Here is a 20,944-nt window from a genome sequence, read left to right as displayed (position 1 = left end):
AATTCATGTTTTTAAAATTACCTCAACTGATTGATATTTCATAAAAGAATTGTCTTAACACGCTGCACAGCCACAGTGTTCCATCAGCTCCTCAAAAGTCAGAAAACAAACTGAGGGAGATAACTTTATTTTAAGGCTTTAAATAGCACAAAAATTTGGGCTTGTTTCGTTTTTCTTGCTGTATTGTTTAAAGAGAATCAACATGGAGTGTGGTGAGATTTATCAGATGAAATAAAGGTCAATTTTCAAGAGATAAAAATAACATTTTAATTCATATTTCAGGACAATTAAACATAGAGTCAGACTTTACACTCATACCGGCCTATCAGGAAACATTAAATTCCTGACAGTATTATTCTATTACTTAAAAAGAAACAGACAAAAACAAAAACACAAAGCGGGGACCAGTGGGGAGGGAGGAAGACAGCGGTGGACTCTGGAAGGCGGGATCTCTTCTCTCTGCTGCTCCTACAAGAGAAAAGAGACGCCGATGAGCATCAACGCACTGTCTTGTGCCCTTCCCACCAAAGAGCCACAATTTCACTCCCTTCCTTAGTGTTTTTGGCCAACTTCGTCACGGGCCCTCAGTGCCCACCCATCAAAAAATAGAAGGCTGATCATTCAGCCTTCCAAAAAGGGATGCACAAAGTGACTCAACCAGAAAATTAATTTTATGTGAATCACAGCAAAAGGACGTTATCATAGAAAGTGCCATCACCAACACTAAAAAAAAAATTGTGATTTTAATACACATATAACTCTACCACTAAATCTATATCTTTTAATTAATAAAGACCATCGCAGAAAATGTCAGCCCTGATATTTAACCTATCCACAGTCACATCATTCAGCCTCCCCGGGTCTGTTCCCACAATCTCTAGAATTGTGATGATAATACCTGTGGTGTCAAGGTCACCTGGGAGTTGCTGGAGACAGCTAGGGAACACAATGGATAGAAAGCTGGTCTAAGAATCAGAAAGACTAGAGTTCAAATCTTGTCTCAGGCATTTACTAGCTGTGCGATTCTAGGCAAGTCACTTAAATTCAGTCTCAGTTTCCTTATCTGTAAAATGGAGATATTAATAGCACCTACTTCATTAGGGTCATTTTGAACAAGTGAGTTTACATATATATATATATATATATATATATATATATATATATATATATACATAGAGAGAGAGAAAGAGAGAGAGAGAGAGAGAGAGAGAGAGACAGACAGAGAGAGAGAGAGAGACAGACAGAGAGAGAGAGACAGACAGAGAGAGAGAGAGAGAGAGCGCAAGCTATATTACTGTATGTGAAAATGAGTTAATGAGGGTAAAGTGCTTTGAACATTTTAATATTATTCAAAATAAATGTTACTTATATAACTTGAAAACAATCCAGCCTTATTGTAACATAAAAGGCAAGCCAGAAACCAATAGAAAAGATTAAAACCAGTTATTAGCAAATTCTTGACAGAAGTTTGGCTCAAATACCTTCTTCACCCATTTTACACATGGAATTCAATGGTATCCGTTAAATTAGAATGGAAGTAAATGGATCGATTCAGGGTTACATGGTTACAGAGGAGAGATGTCCAGACCAATCAGCACAGTATTGAAAATCCAAATGAAGCTCTGAACTATTGCCAGGCCTGTGGAAAAATTTGAGACTAGAAACCTGCTTCCAACCATAATCCAACTGCCCAGAGGAAACCCATTTAAATGATCACTGCAGCCCTTGACCTCCAAATGGCAAGCCTAAGGCAAACAACCAAGGCTAAGGGGGAGAAGGGGGAGCAAATGAAATTGGTAGTATCAAAGCAGAGTACTGATGAAGCTGTACTATTGTTAGCCTTCACCCCGGGCAAGCAAAATTCACTAAATGATTTCATTTAATTACTTAAGGAGTTAAGGCAAGGGGGTGGCAGAAAGATAAACCCTCCCTGGGGTACAATTTTTCATAAGGCCAAACTCTGAGAAACAAGAGGTTTTATTGTGTCAAAGCATAATTTAATGTGGGAGAAGGAGGGAGGATTAATTATTTCAAATCAGGAAGATATCTTCTAGTAATTTCAATGGATGGATAGATAGATAGATAGATAGATAGATAGATAGATAGATAGATAGATAGATAGATAGATAGATAGATAGATAATTAGATAGATAGATAGATAGATAGATAGATAGATAGATAGATAGATAGATAGATAGATAGATAGATGCATAGATACATATAGATACATAGATACATAGATTGATACCAGTCCAGCCAGACCCAATGACGTGTAATAGAGTGGAAAGAGTCCCCTAAACTTTACCATGGACAGGGAGCTGATACATCAACAACAAGCATTTCAGTGTTATTTTGTGCCAGGCACTGTAACAAGCTCTGAGGATACAAAGAAAGGCAAAAAGGTAACTCTTTGCCTTCAAAGAGCTTACGTTCTAATAGGGATAGGCATCTGATAAAGGGGAGCAGAAAGGGGAAGGCTGTATGGGAGGGACTGTGGTGAGGAGTCTGTTGGTAAGCTATGTGGAAGCTGAGTCTTCAAATAAAATAAAGGTAAGACTCCAAGGGTGGAAAGGAGATGGAAGGACACTAGGATCGAGGTAAAGAGTCACCCAGGAAGTGCTTTTGGGGGGTGGGCACAGGACGGACTTGGAAATAATACTCGTTTGTTAGTAATGAATTAGTCAGTTAATTGGATCAGTAAAGCTAACTGAGCAAAAGACTTTCTTCAAGGCTCAACAATAACACATCGATCAGATACCCGCCCACGGTGAACTCGACCACTTTGCCCCAGTTTCTCTGTGCAGCTTCCTGCAGATATAAGCAATGTGTCTCTGATTCCAACTCAGCAGGAACTTTTCTGTATCAATTCCTTCCTCTTTCTTTTCATGGTCCTGCTTAACGGTTATTATGCCCTGATTTCCTATTCATCTTGGAATTGTTAGTTGTGTTTTTATATGAGTGTGCAGAACAACAAAAGACAAATTTAGGTCGGACCACAGAGTACAACTACTTGAACCTGTGGGGGGGAGGGAGAGGGGAGAATGATGTTCAGCTTGTGAACCTGAGTGACCGGAAGGATGGTGATGCCTTTGGCAGAACTAAGAAAGTTCGGGAAAGGAGTCTCTATGGAGAGAGAGGTAATGAAATTAGAGGCTCAATCTTCTACAAGTCATCCGTGCTTACTGGTCTTGTGAGATTCACCCTGTCCCACTCAAAATGAAAATAAGGCAGTGGGGGCGGGGGGGGGGTGCAGGTGGGAGGGGAATAGAAGGCCACTTATTGACCACTATTTCTAGTGGTCATCGAGTCCACCTCCAAAATATGTCTACCACAGCGAGGGTTGGGACACTATTTTTTCACTGATAACTGGGCTGCCATGTCAGGGCTTACCCAGGTCATAATTAGGTTATATTTTCTCTAAGGGGCTAACAGCCTTCTTAGAAGGAAGCAAGGCTGGGAGGCTGTACAGCATTAGGGAGATAATGCATGAAGGGTTGGATGATTATGCTGGAGACAGGCCTTGTGCCCACTTTCTTACTGGTTTATCCTTCTTGCTGTTCCTCAACTCGGACATTACATCTCCTGATTCCCTAATTTTTCATTGGCTCATTTGTTTGCCTCATGCCTGGAATTCTCTCCCTCCTCAACTTCTGCCTCCTGACTTCCTTCGGGGCTCAGCTAAAATCCCACCTTTTACAAGAGGCCTTTCTTGGTCCCCCATGATGTTAGTGCTCTCTGGAAGGGCTTCAGTAGCCTCCCCAACACCTCAGTAATCCAGTGCCCTCCCAGCAATCAGTCCTAAACTTTGGCCTAACAGTCCAGAAATCTACCCCCAGTGCCTGGTCTTGTTTAATTCAGATAAGAACCCTATAAAATTCCACCCTGCTTCACAGTTTGGGACACCTAATTCCACTCAGGATCCCAAGAGGTCTGTCCTGTGTCTGTCCACCCTCAAAAGTACATTTTCTTTCTACAATCCATTCTTATTTTCTGGGTTTTTTTTGTCTTGTGGGACTCTACCTCCCAAACATACCAATTTTCTCCTCAGAAGCATGAGCTGTTGTCCAGGATTGCCAGCAGCCACCTCTACCTTCCAACCCTCAACAAAGGCTAGACTGTAAGCTCCACGCTCCATGGTAGGCTCTCCCCACCTTTCCCTGACACCAGGGTTATAACTACCCCTTCTCCCCTAGTCATTTGTCCCTCAGGCTTTTGTCCTAACAACGTATGTGACATAAGGGAAATTTTTATCTTTCTCTTTCCTGCTCTTTGGAATCTCAAACCTCACTCAAACTACAAATGAAAACACTTTCCTTCTGTGGTTATGTCCTATTTACACTGTATACATAACATTTGTACTATAGTTGTTTGTATGTTGTCTACCCTATCAGACTGTGAGCAAGGGCAAGGGTCGGCTTTTGCCTTTGGTTGTATCCCCAGAACTTGGCACAGTGCCTGACACAGTAACTGCTCAATGAAGGTTTGTTGACTTGTTCCTTGGGATTCTGCCTCAGATATATGTATCCAGAAAGTGTCTCTCCTGAGTTCCAGTCCCACATAATCAACTGTTTGATGCCATTCCCACTGGATATCCCACAGGTTTTCTTACATATGCAGTATACACAAAACAGAACTCATTATCTTTCCCTCAGACCAACCCCTCCTCCAAACTCAGTTTCTATGAGGATACCACCATCTTTCTGGTCATCCAGGTTCTCAGCCTAGGAGTTAACTCTTACTCCTCCCTCACCCCAAAATGAATTAATTGGTGGTTAGTTTTTGCCATTTCTACCACCACATCGTCTCTCATGCTCTTCTCTTTCTCTGCCACCCAACCTCATCAGCACCACCACCACTATTGTCACAGACTCTGCATTGTTCTCTCCACACAGCTGCAAGTGTGAAATTCCCCAATCACACATCTGATCTCACCACTCCTCTATTCAATGAGATCCAGTGGTCCCTCAAGGATCAAATACAAACTTCTCAGTGCGAGCCTTTCACAACAGAACTCCAACATACCTTCCTATTCCTTGATTCCCCTCAAAGAAATTTTTCATTTAGTTATGACAACTTCATGTTCAGAGAAAAGACAATTAGCAATTTGTAGGAAGTAAATGCCAAATGAGTGATTCAATTATCATTATCTTCCTTGCTTCACTCTGGGGTCTATCCAAGAAGGCTTTCTTGCTGTATACACCTCACACACCATACTCTATCATCCCCATGATGTACTCTTTCACCTCTGCTTAGAATCCCTAGCTCCTTCAAAACAATGCTCAAGCACTACCTCTTGTATGAGATTTTATTCCTCTAGTAGCTAATAGCTCACATTTTCATTAATTTTTGTACTAGTTTGTGTATATAGGTTGTTTCCCCAGATGGAATGTTAAGTCCTTGAGGGCAGAGACAGTTTCATCTTTTTCTATCCCTAGTGACCAACAACAGGGTCTGGTAAACAGCAGGTGATAAATAAATGCCTTATGATTCCATCTTTGACATTCGGATTCTGTATCTGACTCACCAGCAGTTATGTGCAAAGGTACCATTTTCTTCCAAACAGTGAGACAAATAAGCAGTACTTTTACAGGACTTTGCTACAAGTACTTTAGGAAGCTCTCTCAGTCACCAGAATACAAAACTCTCTGTAATGGAACTTACTTTCAATAAGCCTTTTATATCACGCATCCATATGATCAATCAGAAAGTGGAAAGATTTTTATCTCCAAACTACTCAGTTAGCCATATTATGTGGAAAGAACAAAGGGCCTGGATTCAGAAAGACCTGAGTTTCAAATCTGACCTCAGACATTTACTAGTTGTGTGAATCTCAGCATGTCATTTAACTTCTGCTTACCTCAGTTTCCTCAACCGTAAAATGGCAATGATAAAAATCCCACCTGCCTCCCAGTGTCATTGTGAAATAAATCAGTGCTTAGCACAGTGACAGGCATACAGTAGGTTCTATATAAATATTATTATTATTATTATTGTTATTACTCTCATTGCTCACCCTACCCCCATCACATCTTTCTCTTTCTGAGCCAAGCTGGCTGATAATAAGGCACACCAGAGGCACAGCAGCATAGGTGCCATTGGGAAAATCCCTCCCACCTACACTTACCCAGAGGCCCCAGATCATTTGGTGGCTGCCACAGGCTCACTTTAGAGGTAAGAATCAGGGTTGCCGAGCAGTGACCAGTGATTGAGACTCTAGCCCTTTCCCCTTTGGATGGGATGAAGTGACACTGGTGGAGCAGACACGGATGGACTATGATGCAATCATAGATTTCATTACACTGTCTTTCCCCACATCCTCCTGCCTGCCCCTTCCAAACTTTCCTATTATTCTCAAGGGCCCCACCATCTTCCCACTTACCCAGGCTCTTACAATCCCAGGATCAGCTTAGACTCACCCAACATAGAACACTAGTTGCCAAATCATGTTGTTTCTACTAACACATCTCTTAAACCTGTCCTCTTCTCCCTATTCACAGGGCCACCACTCTAGTTCAGGTACTCCCTCCTGGATTGTTGCAAACCCTATTTGCTCTCTCTGACTCATCTGTTTTTCATCTCCAATCCAGTCCACTCAGCTGTCAAAGCACAAAACACAAGTCTCATGTTATTTCCCCATCCAAGAGACACCAGCAGGTTTCTCAAGACTCAAGAATCAAGTATTTCATTTTTACTGTGCTTTAATTTCCTTTTTGTATGTATTTTAAAATGTACATAATTATTACTTCAGGGCAGTTAGGTGGCACAGTGGATGGAGTGCCTGGCCTGGAGACAGGAAGCCTCATCTTCCGTACAAATCTGACCTCAGAAACTTACTAACTGTGTAGCCCTGGGCAAGTCACTTAACCTTGTTTGCTTCAGTCTCTCATCTGCAAAATGAGCTGGAGAAGGAAATGGCAAACCACTCCAGCCTCTTTACCAAGAAAACCCCAAAAGGGGTCAAGAAGAGGTGTACACAACTGAAAACAACTGAATAACAACAAAACAAAAATTATTAGTGAGTGGATGGAGGGCTGGACTTGGGAGTTAGGAAGATCTGAGTTTTAATCCTATCTCAGGTATTTACTAGCTGCATTACTCCAGGACAAATGACAAGTCACTTAATCTCTTTCTGTCTGTATCTGTCTGTCTGTCTCTTGTTTGCAATTAGCAAGCATTTACTTTCTTTCTCTCCTACCTTCTTCATTGAAAAACAAAAGTAAACTCTTTTAACAAATCAATTTATCTCCTTTGCCCTCAGTTTCCTCATTTGTAAAATGGGGGGAGGGGATAGTAATAATACTTAACTTTACAGGGTTGTTGTGAACCAGTATAATTAGCAGAGCTGCTAGGTGGCAGGGAACAGAGAAAGCACTAGGCCTGGGGTCTGGAAAACCCCAATTCAAATTTGGCCTCAGACACTAAGGTCACTTAACCTCTGCTGGCCTCAGTTTTTTCATCTGTAAAATAAACTGGAGATGGAAATGGCAAACCAATAGTTTCTTTGGCAAAAAAAAACCCAGATAAGGTCACGAAGAGTCAGACTCGACTGAACAAAACCAACAAAAAGTCTATATTATAAATATCCGTCTATATAAAGCTATAAACCTATACAAAACCAACAATAAGTCTATCATAGATAAATATTATCGTCTATATCTGGATATGAACCTATATAATAGCAAATGTGTGTCATAGATATAGCTAAAAATATGCTCAAACTTTTAGGTTTTCGCTGATGGGGTTGGAGTCCTCTGCCCTATCAATCAATATTTATTAAGCGCCCACTGTGTGCCAGGCACTGTGCTAAGCGCTGGGTCACTGAAGGTGGTAAGAAGCAAAGGCGGGACTTTAATTAGCCAAGAACTGACTCCGAGGTGCGTGGGCTTGAATGTCTTGAATTAGATTCACTTCTACAAAGGAACTTAGGTGGACGTGACTTGGGGAAGCGCTGACCCATACTCGGCTAGCGCCCTGTCACAAAGCCCAACGTCCTTCTCTCTCTCCTTCCAACCGACCGCGGCCGTGACCGCGACCGTGGTCGGAGGCAGGCAGCAGCGCAGCGGGGGAGGAGATGGAACGCGCGGTGCGGGGCTCAGACCACAACAGAAACTGTAACGATGCTCGCGGTCTGAACGTTCCGTCTGCTCCAGCCGGGGCGTCGCTACCTGTCTGCGGACACGCTCACGGTCACGTTCGCCCCCAAGCCGCCTCTGCTACTCCACAGGCCCGGCCTCCAGTTCTGACCCCACCTTCCTTCCCGCTCCTCCTCCCGATGCACCCCGAGGGGTGCTAACGTGCAATCCGGGGCGCGGGGGCCGCTCTCTTACCTGACGGCGCTGCTGCGGAAGCTCCGGGACACGGAGCCGGCTCCTACTCGCCAGACGGAGAGGGAGAGGCCCCGGAGCAGAGCCCGGCCGCCCGCCGCGCCCGGCGCCGCCATAGCCTTGGCCTTGGGCCACCCAAGCTCCGCCTCCTACTCTTCCTCTTCAGCCTCCGCTGGCCCGAGCTCCGCCCCGCCCGGTGGCAGTGCCCTGGGTGTCTGCCAGCCTCAGAATGACCCGAGCCGGAGGAGGAGGGGCTGCCCAATTTGTGCGGAGAGACAATGAAGGAAGGCTTGCTTCTTCCGGGCTTCTGCAGGGATTATTACCCTGGCCGACCCGCATCTCTTTGTGTTCAGTGCTGAGACAGGGGCGGGGAGGTTGGCGAGGGGCTGTCGCTTCCTTCCACTTGGACCGTTTTATCTGGCTTCTGGCCTTGTTGAACCGAAGGTGCTTTTTCCAAAGTTCCCAGTGATCACCTAATGGCCAAACCTTTTCTCTATCCCCCATCTCCTCTGTGGCACTGAACACTGTTGACCACTTTCTGGGTTTTGTGACATGGGTCTCCCTCTAGCCTGACCATCTTAAAGGGCTATGGTGGTTGCCCTCCCTCCTCCTCTCTCTAACTTTCCCTTACATATATATACATGGTGACTTTCCTGATTGTCTTTGTGTCTGTATTTTGCACCTTGTAGCTGCTTAATAAATGCTTGTTGCTTCATTGATTGACTACAACCTGGTTGTCCTACCTGCCTACTGTAAGCAGGGATAATTTTTAGCTCTTCTCTTAGCCGCTAGGAGCTTGCAATAGCCGTAGTGGTTCACTTTATACTTTTCAAGTGTTCTAAATTACAGGCCACTCCCTTGATCTATTTTCCAACCTTAAAATACAAAACACAAAGAGTACTTGGCATTTGTGGGTGTAATAACCTGGGCTGTGTTTTCAAGTTTCCTAAATCTGCATCCCTTAGCACCACCTCCCATTCTAACCATCCTGTGTGTAAGATTTCCCTAAAAGTCTTAATCTCAACCAGCACAAAAGAGCAGCTAACCTGGCTGCTACATTCATGAGCCTGAGACTGTGACAAAAATTAATTGAATATTTATGGCCTGCAGAGAGCCCATTGAGAGGAAATGAGCAGAACTAGTGATACAACAGGAACACATACAGGATCCTTGGGAGCAGGGGATGAAGCTTCCATGTCTGTAACCAAGTAACCAAGGGTAACTAAGAGAGATTTTGCCAGCAATAAGCCATCACCAACAAGTATTTAATAAGCTCCAACTACATGCCAGAAAATGGAGGAAACTAGAAATACAAATGTAATAAATAATTCCTTCTTGCAAGGAATTTACATTCTAATGAAGAAAAAAACAAAGAGGTGTGTGTATATATAAATATATACATAAAATGCATATGTATGTATATAAATACAGAATAAACAGAATGCAATAAATACAAAGTAGTTTGAGAGAGAGGAAATTAACAGTTGAGCATACCAAGAGAGATTTCATGCAGAAAGTGTAGTTTCTGAGGCAGAGGTGAGGAGGAAGTACATTCTAGAGCTGGGTACCAGCCAGGGAAAGGCTTGAATCCTGCGTGAGGATCACAGAAAAGGCCAATTTGGCTAGATTATAAAGTGCAGGAAGACTATTGTACAATGGAGCTGGAAAAGTGTTGGGCCAAGGTAGTGAAGGGCTCCAAAAACTAAGCAGGAAATTTGTATGTAAATCTAGAGATAATAGGGAGCTAGAACAGTTTATTGCCTAGAGGATTGACTGGACTCTATGGAAATCACTTTGGCTACATCTGTTACACTTTCCTGATCTGATTTAGATGCCATCCCATTTTGCTTGGTTTACTTTTTTTTTCTTTTTCTGATAAATCACAAAGTTAAATATACCGAAAAACTATCCTATAGCTTATGAACCGAAGATATCCAACAGATGGAGTCTGAAATGTGGGTAGGGTGAAAGAAAATTCTTAGCATCTAAGGGGAAATATAGGCGAGAGCTAGAGGGTTGTGACAGCTAACCCTGAATTATTTTCCCCATACTAGTGAATGGGATGTCCCAGTGAAGACTTCTCAGTGTAATTAAGGTTTGGGATGAGAGTATCCTAAATTTGGAAATAAGTTCAGGAGGCAGGATAGGGTTAAGTATAGATTTCTGAAAGTCCCCTTTTCTCCCACTGCCACAGTAGTAGTTAAAGTTTGCTAAGCCTGAAACCTTTGAAGGCCCCCCTGTATCTTGTTGTATCTGTTGCTATATTTTGGTCATGGTGACCTGACTATATAGTACAATGTATCTCAGTAGTTAAAGTTTGAAACCCTCCTGTACTTTGTTGTTACATCTGTTGCTATATTTCAGTCACAAGGACCTGGCTATACAGCATAATATCTAGCTTGACTGCACATTTTTAATTGCTTTTTTGATATTATTCCAGTAAACTACGAAATATAAATATGTATATTGTTTCCTTTGTTCTATGATAGAGTTTCACATTGCCAAGTAGTGGACAGTAGGTGGGAGGAGGGATTTGCCCATTAGGGCTATTTAATCTGGTTCTTTTGTCTTCCCTCATCAGAGTATCCTGGTGGAGGGACACCCTATTCTCAAGAATAGCAAATAAATTAACTTTCTGTTTCTCCTTGAAAAAAACCTCTAAGTGTGTGCGTGTTTTTTTTTAATTTGAGTGGCATCCCACACACTAGGATTTCTTTTTTTAATATAAATTTATTTATTTTTAGTTTTCAATATTCACTTCCACAAGTTTTTGAGTTGCAAATTTCTCACCCCTCCCCCCACCCCAAGATGGCATGCATTCTGAATACTCCTTCCCCTAGTCTGCCTTCTCTTCTATCTCTCCCCCTCCCTTCCCTTATCCCCTTCCTCTTCTATTTTCCTGTAGACCAGGATAGACTTCTGTACCCCATTTCCTGTGTTTCTTATTTCCCAGTTGCATGTGAAAACATTTTTTTAAAACATGTGTTTTTAAAACTTTGAGTTCCAAATTTTCTCCCTTCCTCCCTCCCCACCCACCCTCATTGAAAAGGCAAGCAACTCAATATAGGTTGTACATGTGCAGTTATGCAAAACACTTCCTTAGTAGACATGTTGTGAAAAACTAACTCTATTTCCCTTAATCCTATCCTGCCCTCCCATTTATTCTATTCTTTCTTTTGACCCTGTCCCTCCTCAGAAGTATTTGCTTCTGATTACCCTCTTTCCCAATCTGCCCTCCTCTCTATCATCCCCCTGCTCTCTTGTCCCCTTCTCCCCCTATTTTCCTGTAGGGTAAGACAGATTTCCATACCCAATTGAATGTGTATGTTATTCTCTCCTTAAGCCAAATCCTATGAGAATAAGATTCCCTCATTCCCTCTCACCTTCCCCTGTTTCCCCTCCACTGTGAGAGACTTTTCTTTTCTGTTTTTTTGTGAGATAATTTACCCCATTCTACCTCTCCCTTTCTTCTCCGAGTACATCCTCTCTCATCCCTTAATTTTATTCTCCAGATATGACCCCTTAATCTTCAACTCACCCTGTGCCCTCTATCTATCTATCTATCTATATATACATACATACAATTTTTTTCCTTCAACTACCCTAATACTGACAAAGTTCTCATGAGTTACAAATATCATCTTTCCATGCAGGAATGTAAACAGTTCAATCTTAATAAGTCTCTTATGATTTCTCTTTCCTGTTTACCTCTTCATGTTCCACTGGAGCTGTATTTGAAAGTCAAATTTTCTATTCAGCTCTGGTCTTTTCATCAGGAATGCTTGAAAGTCCTCTATTTCACTGAATGACCATTTTTTCCCCTGAAGGATTATACTCAGTTTTGCTGGGTAGGTGATTCTTGGTTGTAATCCTATCTCCTTTGCCCTCTGGAATATTATATTCCATGCCCTGCAGTCCTTTAATGTAGAAGCTGCTAAATCTTGTGTTATCCTGATTGTGTTTCCACAGTACTTGAATTGTTTCCTTCTGGCAGCTTGTAATATTTTCTCCTTGACCTGGGAACTCTGGAATTTGGCTACAATATTCCTAGGAGTTTTCCTTTGGGGATCTCTTTCAGGAGGAGATCTGTGGATTCTTTCAATTTCTATTTTGCCCTCTGGTTCTAATAATCAGGGCAGTTTTCCTTGATAATTTCTTGAAAGATGATGTCTAGGCTCTTTTTTTGATCATGGCTTTCAGATAGTCCAATAATTTTTAAATTCTCTCTCCTGGATCTATTTTCCAGGTCAGTTGTTTTTCCAATGAGATATTTCACATTGTTTTCTAATTTTTCATTCTTTTGGATTTGTTTTACAGTGTCTTGATTTCTCATAAAGTCACTAGCTTCCAATTGCTCTATCTAATTTTTAAGGAAGTATTTTCTTCAGTAATCTTTTGGACTTCCTTTTCCATTTGGCCAATTTTCTTTTTAGGGCATTTTTCTCCTCATTGGCTTTTTGGACCTCTTTTGCCATTTGGGTTAGGCTGTTTTTTAAGGTGTTATTTTCTTCAGTATTTTTTGGGTCTTCTTTAGCAAGCTGTTGACTTGTTTTTCATGATTTTCTTGCGTCACTCTCATTTCTTTCCAGTTTTTCCTCTGCTTCCCTTACTTGCTTCTCAAAATCCCTTTTGAGCTCTTCCAAGGCCTGGGACTGATTCATATTTTTCTTGGAGGCTTTGGATGTAGGAGCTTTGACTTTGTTGTCTTCTTCTGGTTGTATATTTTGATCTTCTTTGTCACCAAAGTAAGATAATATAGTCTGACTCTTTTTGTGCTGCTTGCTCATGATCCCAGCCAATTACTTGAGTTTTAAACTCTTTGTTAAGGTAAGAGTCTGCTTCCAATGTGGAGAATGTACTGTCCCAAGCTTCAGGGGTTTGTGTAGCTGTTTTCAGAGATACTTGTAGGGACCTGTAAATTTTCAGTTCTTCCAAGGTGGTATGATAAGGGGCAAGGTGTTTACTCCTTTCCTGGCCTGTGACCACAAGTATTCCTTTCTGTCGTAACTGTGAGGAGGGTTCCTCTCCACAGCCACCAAGCTCCACCATCCAGCGCTCCTCCTCACCCCAGCACTGCCCCAGAACTGTGACCCAGATCCACACACGGGCAAAGCAAGAGATTCCTGCCTCAGCACTGGCAAAGAGATCCCTGCAGTCCCTCTCTGATCAGCCACTGGATTCCCCCTCAGTCTGTGGGCCAGAAGCTCAGGAAGCAGCTGCCCCCAGGGCCACGCTCTTGGGGAATGGAGCTGAAACCCTGCCTTCCTCTCTGACCACCAACAGAAACAGACTTTTCCCACTGACCTTCTAAGTTGTCTTTGGCATTTGTGGATTGAGGAGTCTGGAAACCTCCACAGCTGCCTGCGATTCAGTCCTCTGAGGCCTGCTCCAGGTTTGCTGCTGCCTGCGAGCCCATGCTGAGCTGCGCTCCCAGCCTGGCGCGATACACCTTTCTGATCAGTCATCCAGGTTGTCTTGGGCTGGAAATTTGTTTCACTCTGTGTTTTTGTGGGTTCTGCTGCTTCAGAATTTGTTTAGAGCCATTTTTTTAAGAGTATTTGGAGGGGTTTGGGGGAGAGCTCAAGCAAGTCACTGCTTTCACTCCCCCATCTTGGCTCTGCTCTTCCGTTTTTTACTTATTTTTAATGGCCTGTATCTTTTCTATTAACTCTATGTCAGAGTCAGGCTCTGTTCCTGGGCTGTGGGAGATAATGTCTCAAGCTTCAGATTTTTCATGGTATTTTTTTTCCTGAGGATTATTTATCACTTCTTGGTTCTTCCAATATTCTATAATCCAAGGCCTGGTGTGGTCATGACTCCTCTGGCTCATACCTTGGTCTATAAGTGACCTCAGGTACTCCTCTTTGCCTTTTGGCTGCAACCAGGTCGCCCAAAACCATTGCCACTGAAAACATTCTTGGTCTTTGAGGTCTCTCAGGTAGATGCAAGTGTCAGCTAACACATCTGCCCTGGAACTAAAAACAACGACTCCACTCTCCTGGGAATGACCACAGCCAGCAGAGCCCCTGCCCCTTTGCAACCATACTCACCAGCATATGCTCACTCCTTGTCACCTGCACTCACAGCCTAGGACCCCATCTGGTCATCTTTCCTGGGCACCACATTCAGCACCAGTGGAGGACCCCCATAATATTCCCCTGATCAGCTTCCCAATCTCTATATCAGCCACAGGGTGAAAGTTTCAAATATAAGGCTACAGTCTATACAGACCACCTCAGGGTTTGCTGTTTGTTGACTTGAGGGTATTTGCCTAGAGACATCTACACTTCAGTCAGGCCAGACCACCACCATAGGAGGTCAGATCTTTCCTAAAGTCCTCCCCTGCTGTCTTAGGCTGGATGACTGTTTTACATTGACTTTTAATTCTTTCTGCTGCTCTAAAATTTACTTTGTTAAGTTATTTGTGGGGGAATTGGGGGGAGCCAGGTAGTTGCCTGCCTTATTCAGCCATCTTTCCATAATTCTCCGTTCTCTGATTTCTCAGGTAAAACTGTGATACCTCCCTTTCCACCTCACACCTCCCATACCTCCAATCAGTAAGCTTCAGGTCATGTCCATAAATAATTCTAAATCATGTATTCTAGCATGCTTCTAGTCTTTAAAAATATCTCTTATTTTATTGTCTTCTATTGCATGTCAAAAAATTCAGCATTCATTTACATAAAATTTTGAGTTTTAAATACTCTCCTTTGCTCCCTCCCCTTTCCTTTAGAAGGCAAGCAGTTTGATATTATACATGTAAAGTAATGAAAAACACATTTCCATATTATCTATGTTGCAAAAGAAAACACTGACCAAAAAGAAAGCAGAAAAATGAATAAAGTTTTTTTTTAAAGTAAGCTTTAATCTGTACTCGGACTCCAACAGTTCTTTCTCTGGAGGTGGATAGCATTTTTCATCATAAGTCCTTTAGATTTCTCTTGGATCATTGCATTGTTCAGAATAGCTATGTCATTTACAGCTGACCATCATGCAATATTGCTGTTACTGTGTACAACATTCTCCCAGTTCTATTCACTTCATTTTGCATCAGTTTCTGTAAGTCTTCTCAGGTTTTTCTGAAACCTTTCTGCTCATCATTTCCTACACCCCAATAGTATTCCATCACAATCATATTCCATACCATGTTCAGCTGCTCCCCAGTTTATGAGTATCCTCTCACTTTCCTATTCTTTGCCACCACAGAAAAAAAAAAGTTGTTATAAATATTTTTTTACATATAGATCCTTTTCTTTCTCTTTTTAAAAATCTTTTTGGGGCTCAGACCTAGCAGTGGTATTTCTGGATCAAAGGGTATACCTAGTTTGGTTGCCCTTTGGACACAGTTCCAAATTGCCCTCCAGAATGGTTGAATTAGTTCACAAACTCCACCAACAGTACATTAGTGTCCTAATTTTTTTCCCATCCCCTCCAAAACTTGTTGTCTTCTGTTTCTCTCATGTTTACCAATCTGATAGGTATGAGGTGTACCTCAGAATTCTTCTAATTTGCATTTCTTTAATAAATAGTGATTTAGAACATTTTTATTTGACTGTAGATAGCTTTGATTTCTTCATCTGAAAACTTCCTGTTCATCTCCTTTGACTATTTATCAATTGGGAAATGATTTGAATTCTTATAGATCAGAGTCAGTTTTCTATGTATTTGAGAAATGAGGCCGTTAGCAGACAAACTTGCAGTAAATTTTTTTCCCCCGGTGTCTTCCTTTCCTTCTAGTCTTGGCTGCATTTGGTTTTGCTTATGCAAAACTTTTTAATGTAATGTAGTCAAAATTATCCATTTTACATCCCATAATACATTCTATCTCATTTAGTCACAAATTCTTCCCTTATCCATAGATCTGACAGGTAAATTTTCCATGCTCTTATAATTTGCTTGCATCACCCTTTATATCTCAATCACCTATTTATTTTGACCTGATCTTGGCTTATGGTGTAAGGTGTTAGTCTATACTTAGTTTCTGACAAACTGCTTTCCAGTTTCCCCAGAAATATTTGTCAAATAATGAGTTCTTGTCCCAAAAGCTTCTGCCTTTGGGTTTATCAAATACTAAACATTTACTACTGTGTATTGTATACCTAATCTATCCCATTGATCCACCACTCTTATTTGTTAGCCAGTCCCAGATTGTTGTGATGATAACCATTTTGTAATACAATTTAAGATCTGGTAGTGCTAGGTCACTTTCACTTTTTTTTTCATCGATTCTCTTGATATTCTGTTCCTTTTGTTTTTCCAGATAAATTTTTTTTAAAAAATTTCTAGATCAATGAAACAATTTTTGAGAGTTTGATTGGTATGGTAGATTGAAGAGAGATGATATTACCAGACAGCAACAATTTAAATATCTTGGAGCCACAGTCAGGATAACACAGTAACAGCAACATTGTACAAAGATTAATTGTGAATGACTTAGCTATTCTCAGCAATGCAATGATCCAAGAGAATTCTGAAAGAGTTAGGATGAAAAATGTTATCCATTTGCAGAGAAAGAAGTGATGGAGTCTGAATATAGATCAAAACATACTTTAAAAAAAAACCTTTATTTTTCCTGTATTTTTTTGAAGGGGGGTCTGTGTTTTCTTTCACAACATTATTAATAAGGAAATATCTTTTGCATGACTTCACATGTATAAGCTATATCAAACTGCTTGCTTTCTCAATGGGGGGAGGAGAATAATAGGGAAAAGGACAAAATTTGAAACTCTAATTTCTTAAATGAATCTTAAAAATTGTTTTTACATGTAATTAGGGAGGACAGCTAGGTGATGCAGTGGATGGAATGCTTATTTCAGTGCAATAGATTCCCATACTGGCCAAGTCCAGTGGATTCAAAGTATTTTGGTGAAAGGAATGAGTTCTTAACCTTGCGCACGCACGTGTGTGTGTGTGTGTGTGTGTGTGTGTGTGTGTGTGTGATGGACCTCTTTTACAAATGATGATTTAAATTAATAAAATGTATGAGATTGCAAAGGAAATCATTCAGCTGTATATTGACATAGAATTATCAAAATATTAAAACTTAAAAGCAAGTTAACAGAGGCCAGGTTAAGAAATCCTAGTGTGGGGGGTGGAGCCAAGATGGGGGGAGTGAAAGCAGTGACTTGCTTGAGCTCTCCCCCAAACCCCTCCAAATACTCTTAAAAAAATGGCTCTAAACAAATTCTGAAGCAGCAGAACCCACAAAAACACAGAGTCAAACAAATTTCCAGCCCAAGACAACCTGGATGACTGATCAGAAAGGTGTATCGCGCCAGGCTGGGAGCGCAGCTCAGCATGGGCTCGCAGGCAGCAGCAAACCTGGAGCAGGCCTCAGAGGACTGAATCGCAGGCAGCTGCGGAGGTTTCCAGACTCCTCAATCCACAAATGCCAAAGACAACTTAGAAGGTCAGTGGGAAAAGTCTGTTTCTGTTGGTGGTCAGAGAGGAAGGCAGGGTTTCAGCTCCATTCCCCAAGAGCGTGGCCCTGGGGGCAGCTGCTTCCTGAGCTTCTGGCCCACAGACTGAGGGGGAATCCAGTGGCTGATCAGAGAGGGACTGCAGGGATCTCTTTGCCAGTGCTGAGGCAGGAATCTCTTGCTTTGCCCGTGTGTGAATCTGGGTCACAGTTCTGGGTGGCAGTGCTGGGGGGTGAGGAGGAGCGCTGGAGTGGTGGAGCTTGGAGTGGCTGTGGAGAGGAACCTCTCCTCACAGTTACGAGACAGAGAGGAATACTTGTGGTCACAGGCCAGGAAAGGAGTAAACACCTTTGCCCCTTATCATACCACCTTGGAAGAACTGAACATTTACAGGTCCCTACAAGTATCTCTGAAAACAGCTACACAAACCCCTTAAGCTTGGGACAGTACATTCTCCACATTGGAAGCAGACTCTTACCTTAACAAAGAGTTTAAAACTCAAGTAATTGGCTGGGATTATGAGCAAGCAGCACAAAAAGAGTCAGACTGTATTATCTTACTTTGGTGACAAAGAAGATCAAAATATACAACCAGAAGAAGACAACAAAGTCAAAGCTCCTACATCCAAAGCCTCCAAGAAAAATATGAATCAGTCCCAGGCCTTGGAAGAGCTCAAAAGGGATTTTGAGAAGCAAGTAAGGGAAGCAGAGGAAAAACTGGGAAGAGAAATGAGAGTGATGCAAGAAAATCATGAAAAACAAGTCAACAGCTGGCTAAAGGAGACCCCAAAAAATACTGAAGAAAATAACACCTTAAAAAATAGCCTAACCCAAATGGCAAAAGAGGTCCAAAAAGCCAATGAGGAGAAAAATGCCCTAAAAAGAAAAATTGGCCAAATGGAAAAGGAAGTCCAAAAGATTACTGAAGAAAATACTTCCTTAAAAATTAGAATAGAGCAATTGGAAACTAGTGACTTTATGAGAAATCAAGACACTGTAAAACAAATCCAAAAGAATGAAAAATTAGAAAACAATGTGAAATATCTCATTGGAAAAACAACTGACCTGGAAAATAGATCCAGGAGAGAGAATTTAAAAATTATTGGACTATCTGAAAGCCATGATCAAAAAAAGAGCCTAGACATCATCTTTCAAGAAATTATCAAGGAAAACTGCCCTGATATATTAGAACCAGAGGGCAAAATAGAAATTGAAAGAATCCACAGATCTCCTCCTGAAAGAGATCCCCAAAGGAAAACTCCTAGGAATATTGTAGCCAAATTCCAGAGTTCCCAGGTCAAGGAGAAAATATTACAAGCTGCCAGAAGGAAACAATTCAAGTACTGTGGAAACACAATCAGGATAACACAAGATTTAGCAGCTTCTACATTAAAGGACCGCAGGGCATGGAATATAATATTCCAGAGGGCAAAGGAGATAGGATTACAACCAAGAATCACCTACCCAGCAAAACTGAGTATAATCCTTCAGGGGAAAAAATGGTCATTCAGTGAAATAGAGGACTTTCAAGCATTCCTGATGAAAAGACCAGAGCTGAATAGAAAATTTGACTTTCAAATACAGGACTCAGTGGAACATGAAGAGGTAAACAGGAAAGAGAAATCATAAGAGACTTATTAAGATTGAACTGTTTACATTCCTGCATGGAAAGATGATATTTTAACTCATGAACTTTGTCAGTATTAGGGTAGTTGAAGGAAATAAATTGTATGTATGTATATATAGATAGATAGATAGATAGAGGGCACAGGGTGAGTTGAAGATTAAGGGGTCATATCTGGAGAATAAAATTAAGGGATGAGAGAGGATGATACTCGGAGAAGAAAGGGAGAGGTAGAATGGGGTAAATTATCTCAAAAAAAAACAGAAAAGAAAAGTCTCTACAGTGGAGGGGAAACAGGGGAAGGTGAGAGGGAATGAGGAATCTTATTCTCATAGGATTTGGCTTAAGGAGGAATAACATACACATTCAATTGGGTATGGAAATCTGTCTTACCCTACAGGAAAATAGGGGGAGAAGGGGACAAGAGCAGGGGGATGATAGAGAGGAGGGCAGATTGGGAAAGGGGTAATCAGAAGCAAATACTTCTGAGGAGGGACAGGGTCAAAAGAAAGAATAGAATAAATGGGAGGGCAGGATAGGATTAAGGGAAATAGAGTTAGTTTTTCACAACATGTCTACTAGGAAGTGTTTTGCATAACTGCACATGTACAACCTATATTGAGTTGCTTGCCTTTTCAATGAGGGTGGGTGGGGAGGGAGGAAGGGAGAAAATTTGAACTCAAAGTTTTAAAAACACATGTTTTAAAAAAAATGTTTTCACATGCAACTGGGAAATAAGAAATACAGGAAATGGGGTACAGAAGTCTATCCTGGTCTACAGGAAAATAGAAGAGGAAGGGGATAAGGGAAGGGAGGGGGAGAGATAGAAGAGAAGGCAGACTAGGGGAAGGAGTATTCAGAATGCATGCCATCTTGGGGTGGGGGGAGGGGTGAGAAATTTGGAACTCAAAAACTTGTGGAAGTGAATATTGAAAACTAAAAATAAATAAATTTATATTAAAAAAAGAAAATTTATATTAAAAAAAAAAAACACGCACACACTTAGAGGTTTTTTTCAAGGAGAAACAGAAAGTTAATTTATTTGCTATTCTTGAGAATAGGGTGTCCCTCCACCAGGATACTCTGATGAGGGAAGACAAAGAACCAGATTAAATAGCCCTAATGGGCAAATCCCTCCTCCCACCTACTGTCCACTACTTGGCAATGTGAAACTCTATCATAGAACAAAGGAAACAATATACATATTATTATATTTCGTAGTTTTCTGGAATAATATCAAAAAAGCAATTAAAAATGTGCAGTCAAGCTAGATATTATGCTGTATAGCCAGGTCATTGTGACTGAAATATAGCAACAGATGTAACAACAAAGTACAGGAGGGTTTCAAACTTTAACTACTGAGATACATTGTACTATATAGTCAGGTCACCATGACCAAAATATAGCAACAGAATACAACAAGATACAGGGGGGCCTTCAAAGGTTTCAGGCTTAGCAAACTTTAACTACTACTGTGGCAGTGGGAGAAAAGGGGACTTTCAGAAATCTATACTTAACCCTATCCTGCCTCCTGAACTTATTTCCAAATTTAGGATACTCTCATCCCAAACCTTAATT

At 41.4% G+C, this 20,944-nt stretch overlaps 1 protein-coding gene and 1 long non-coding RNA gene across 5 annotated transcripts in view; both read right to left on the bottom strand.

The window, feature by feature from the left end:
* The window catches only part of MTHFD2L (methylenetetrahydrofolate dehydrogenase (NADP+ dependent) 2 like), a 117,419-nt gene extending 108,755 nt beyond the window's left edge, over nucleotides 1-8,664 (bottom strand). For all 4 annotated transcript variants that reach the window (XM_020988475.2, XM_020988477.2, XM_020988478.2 and 1 more), the window contains exon 1: nucleotides 8,328-8,664. In XM_020988475.2, the coding sequence (XP_020844134.1) occupies nucleotides 8,328-8,440 (113 nt within the window). In that variant the 5' untranslated portion in view covers nucleotides 8,441-8,664. The remainder of the gene's footprint in view (nucleotides 1-8,327) is intronic.
* LOC144455376 (uncharacterized) lies at nucleotides 243-8,318 on the bottom strand. Its single transcript, XR_013484100.1, has 2 exons — nucleotides 6,125-8,318; nucleotides 243-468 (listed from the first exon to the last, which is right to left on the bottom strand). It is a non-coding gene; the product is annotated as an uncharacterized LOC144455376 (long non-coding RNA).
* Nucleotides 8,665-20,944: the final 12,280 nt, after the last annotated feature.

Source organism: Phascolarctos cinereus, unplaced genomic scaffold (genome assembly GCF_003287225.1).
Source record: "Phascolarctos cinereus isolate Bilbo 61053 unplaced genomic scaffold, phaCin_HiC Scaffold_9;HRSCAF=440, whole genome shotgun sequence".
Taxonomy (NCBI): domain Eukaryota; kingdom Metazoa; phylum Chordata; class Mammalia; order Diprotodontia; family Phascolarctidae; genus Phascolarctos; species Phascolarctos cinereus.
Note: the sequence above shows the minus strand (reverse complement) of the source record. Positions and strands in the feature narration are given on the sequence as shown.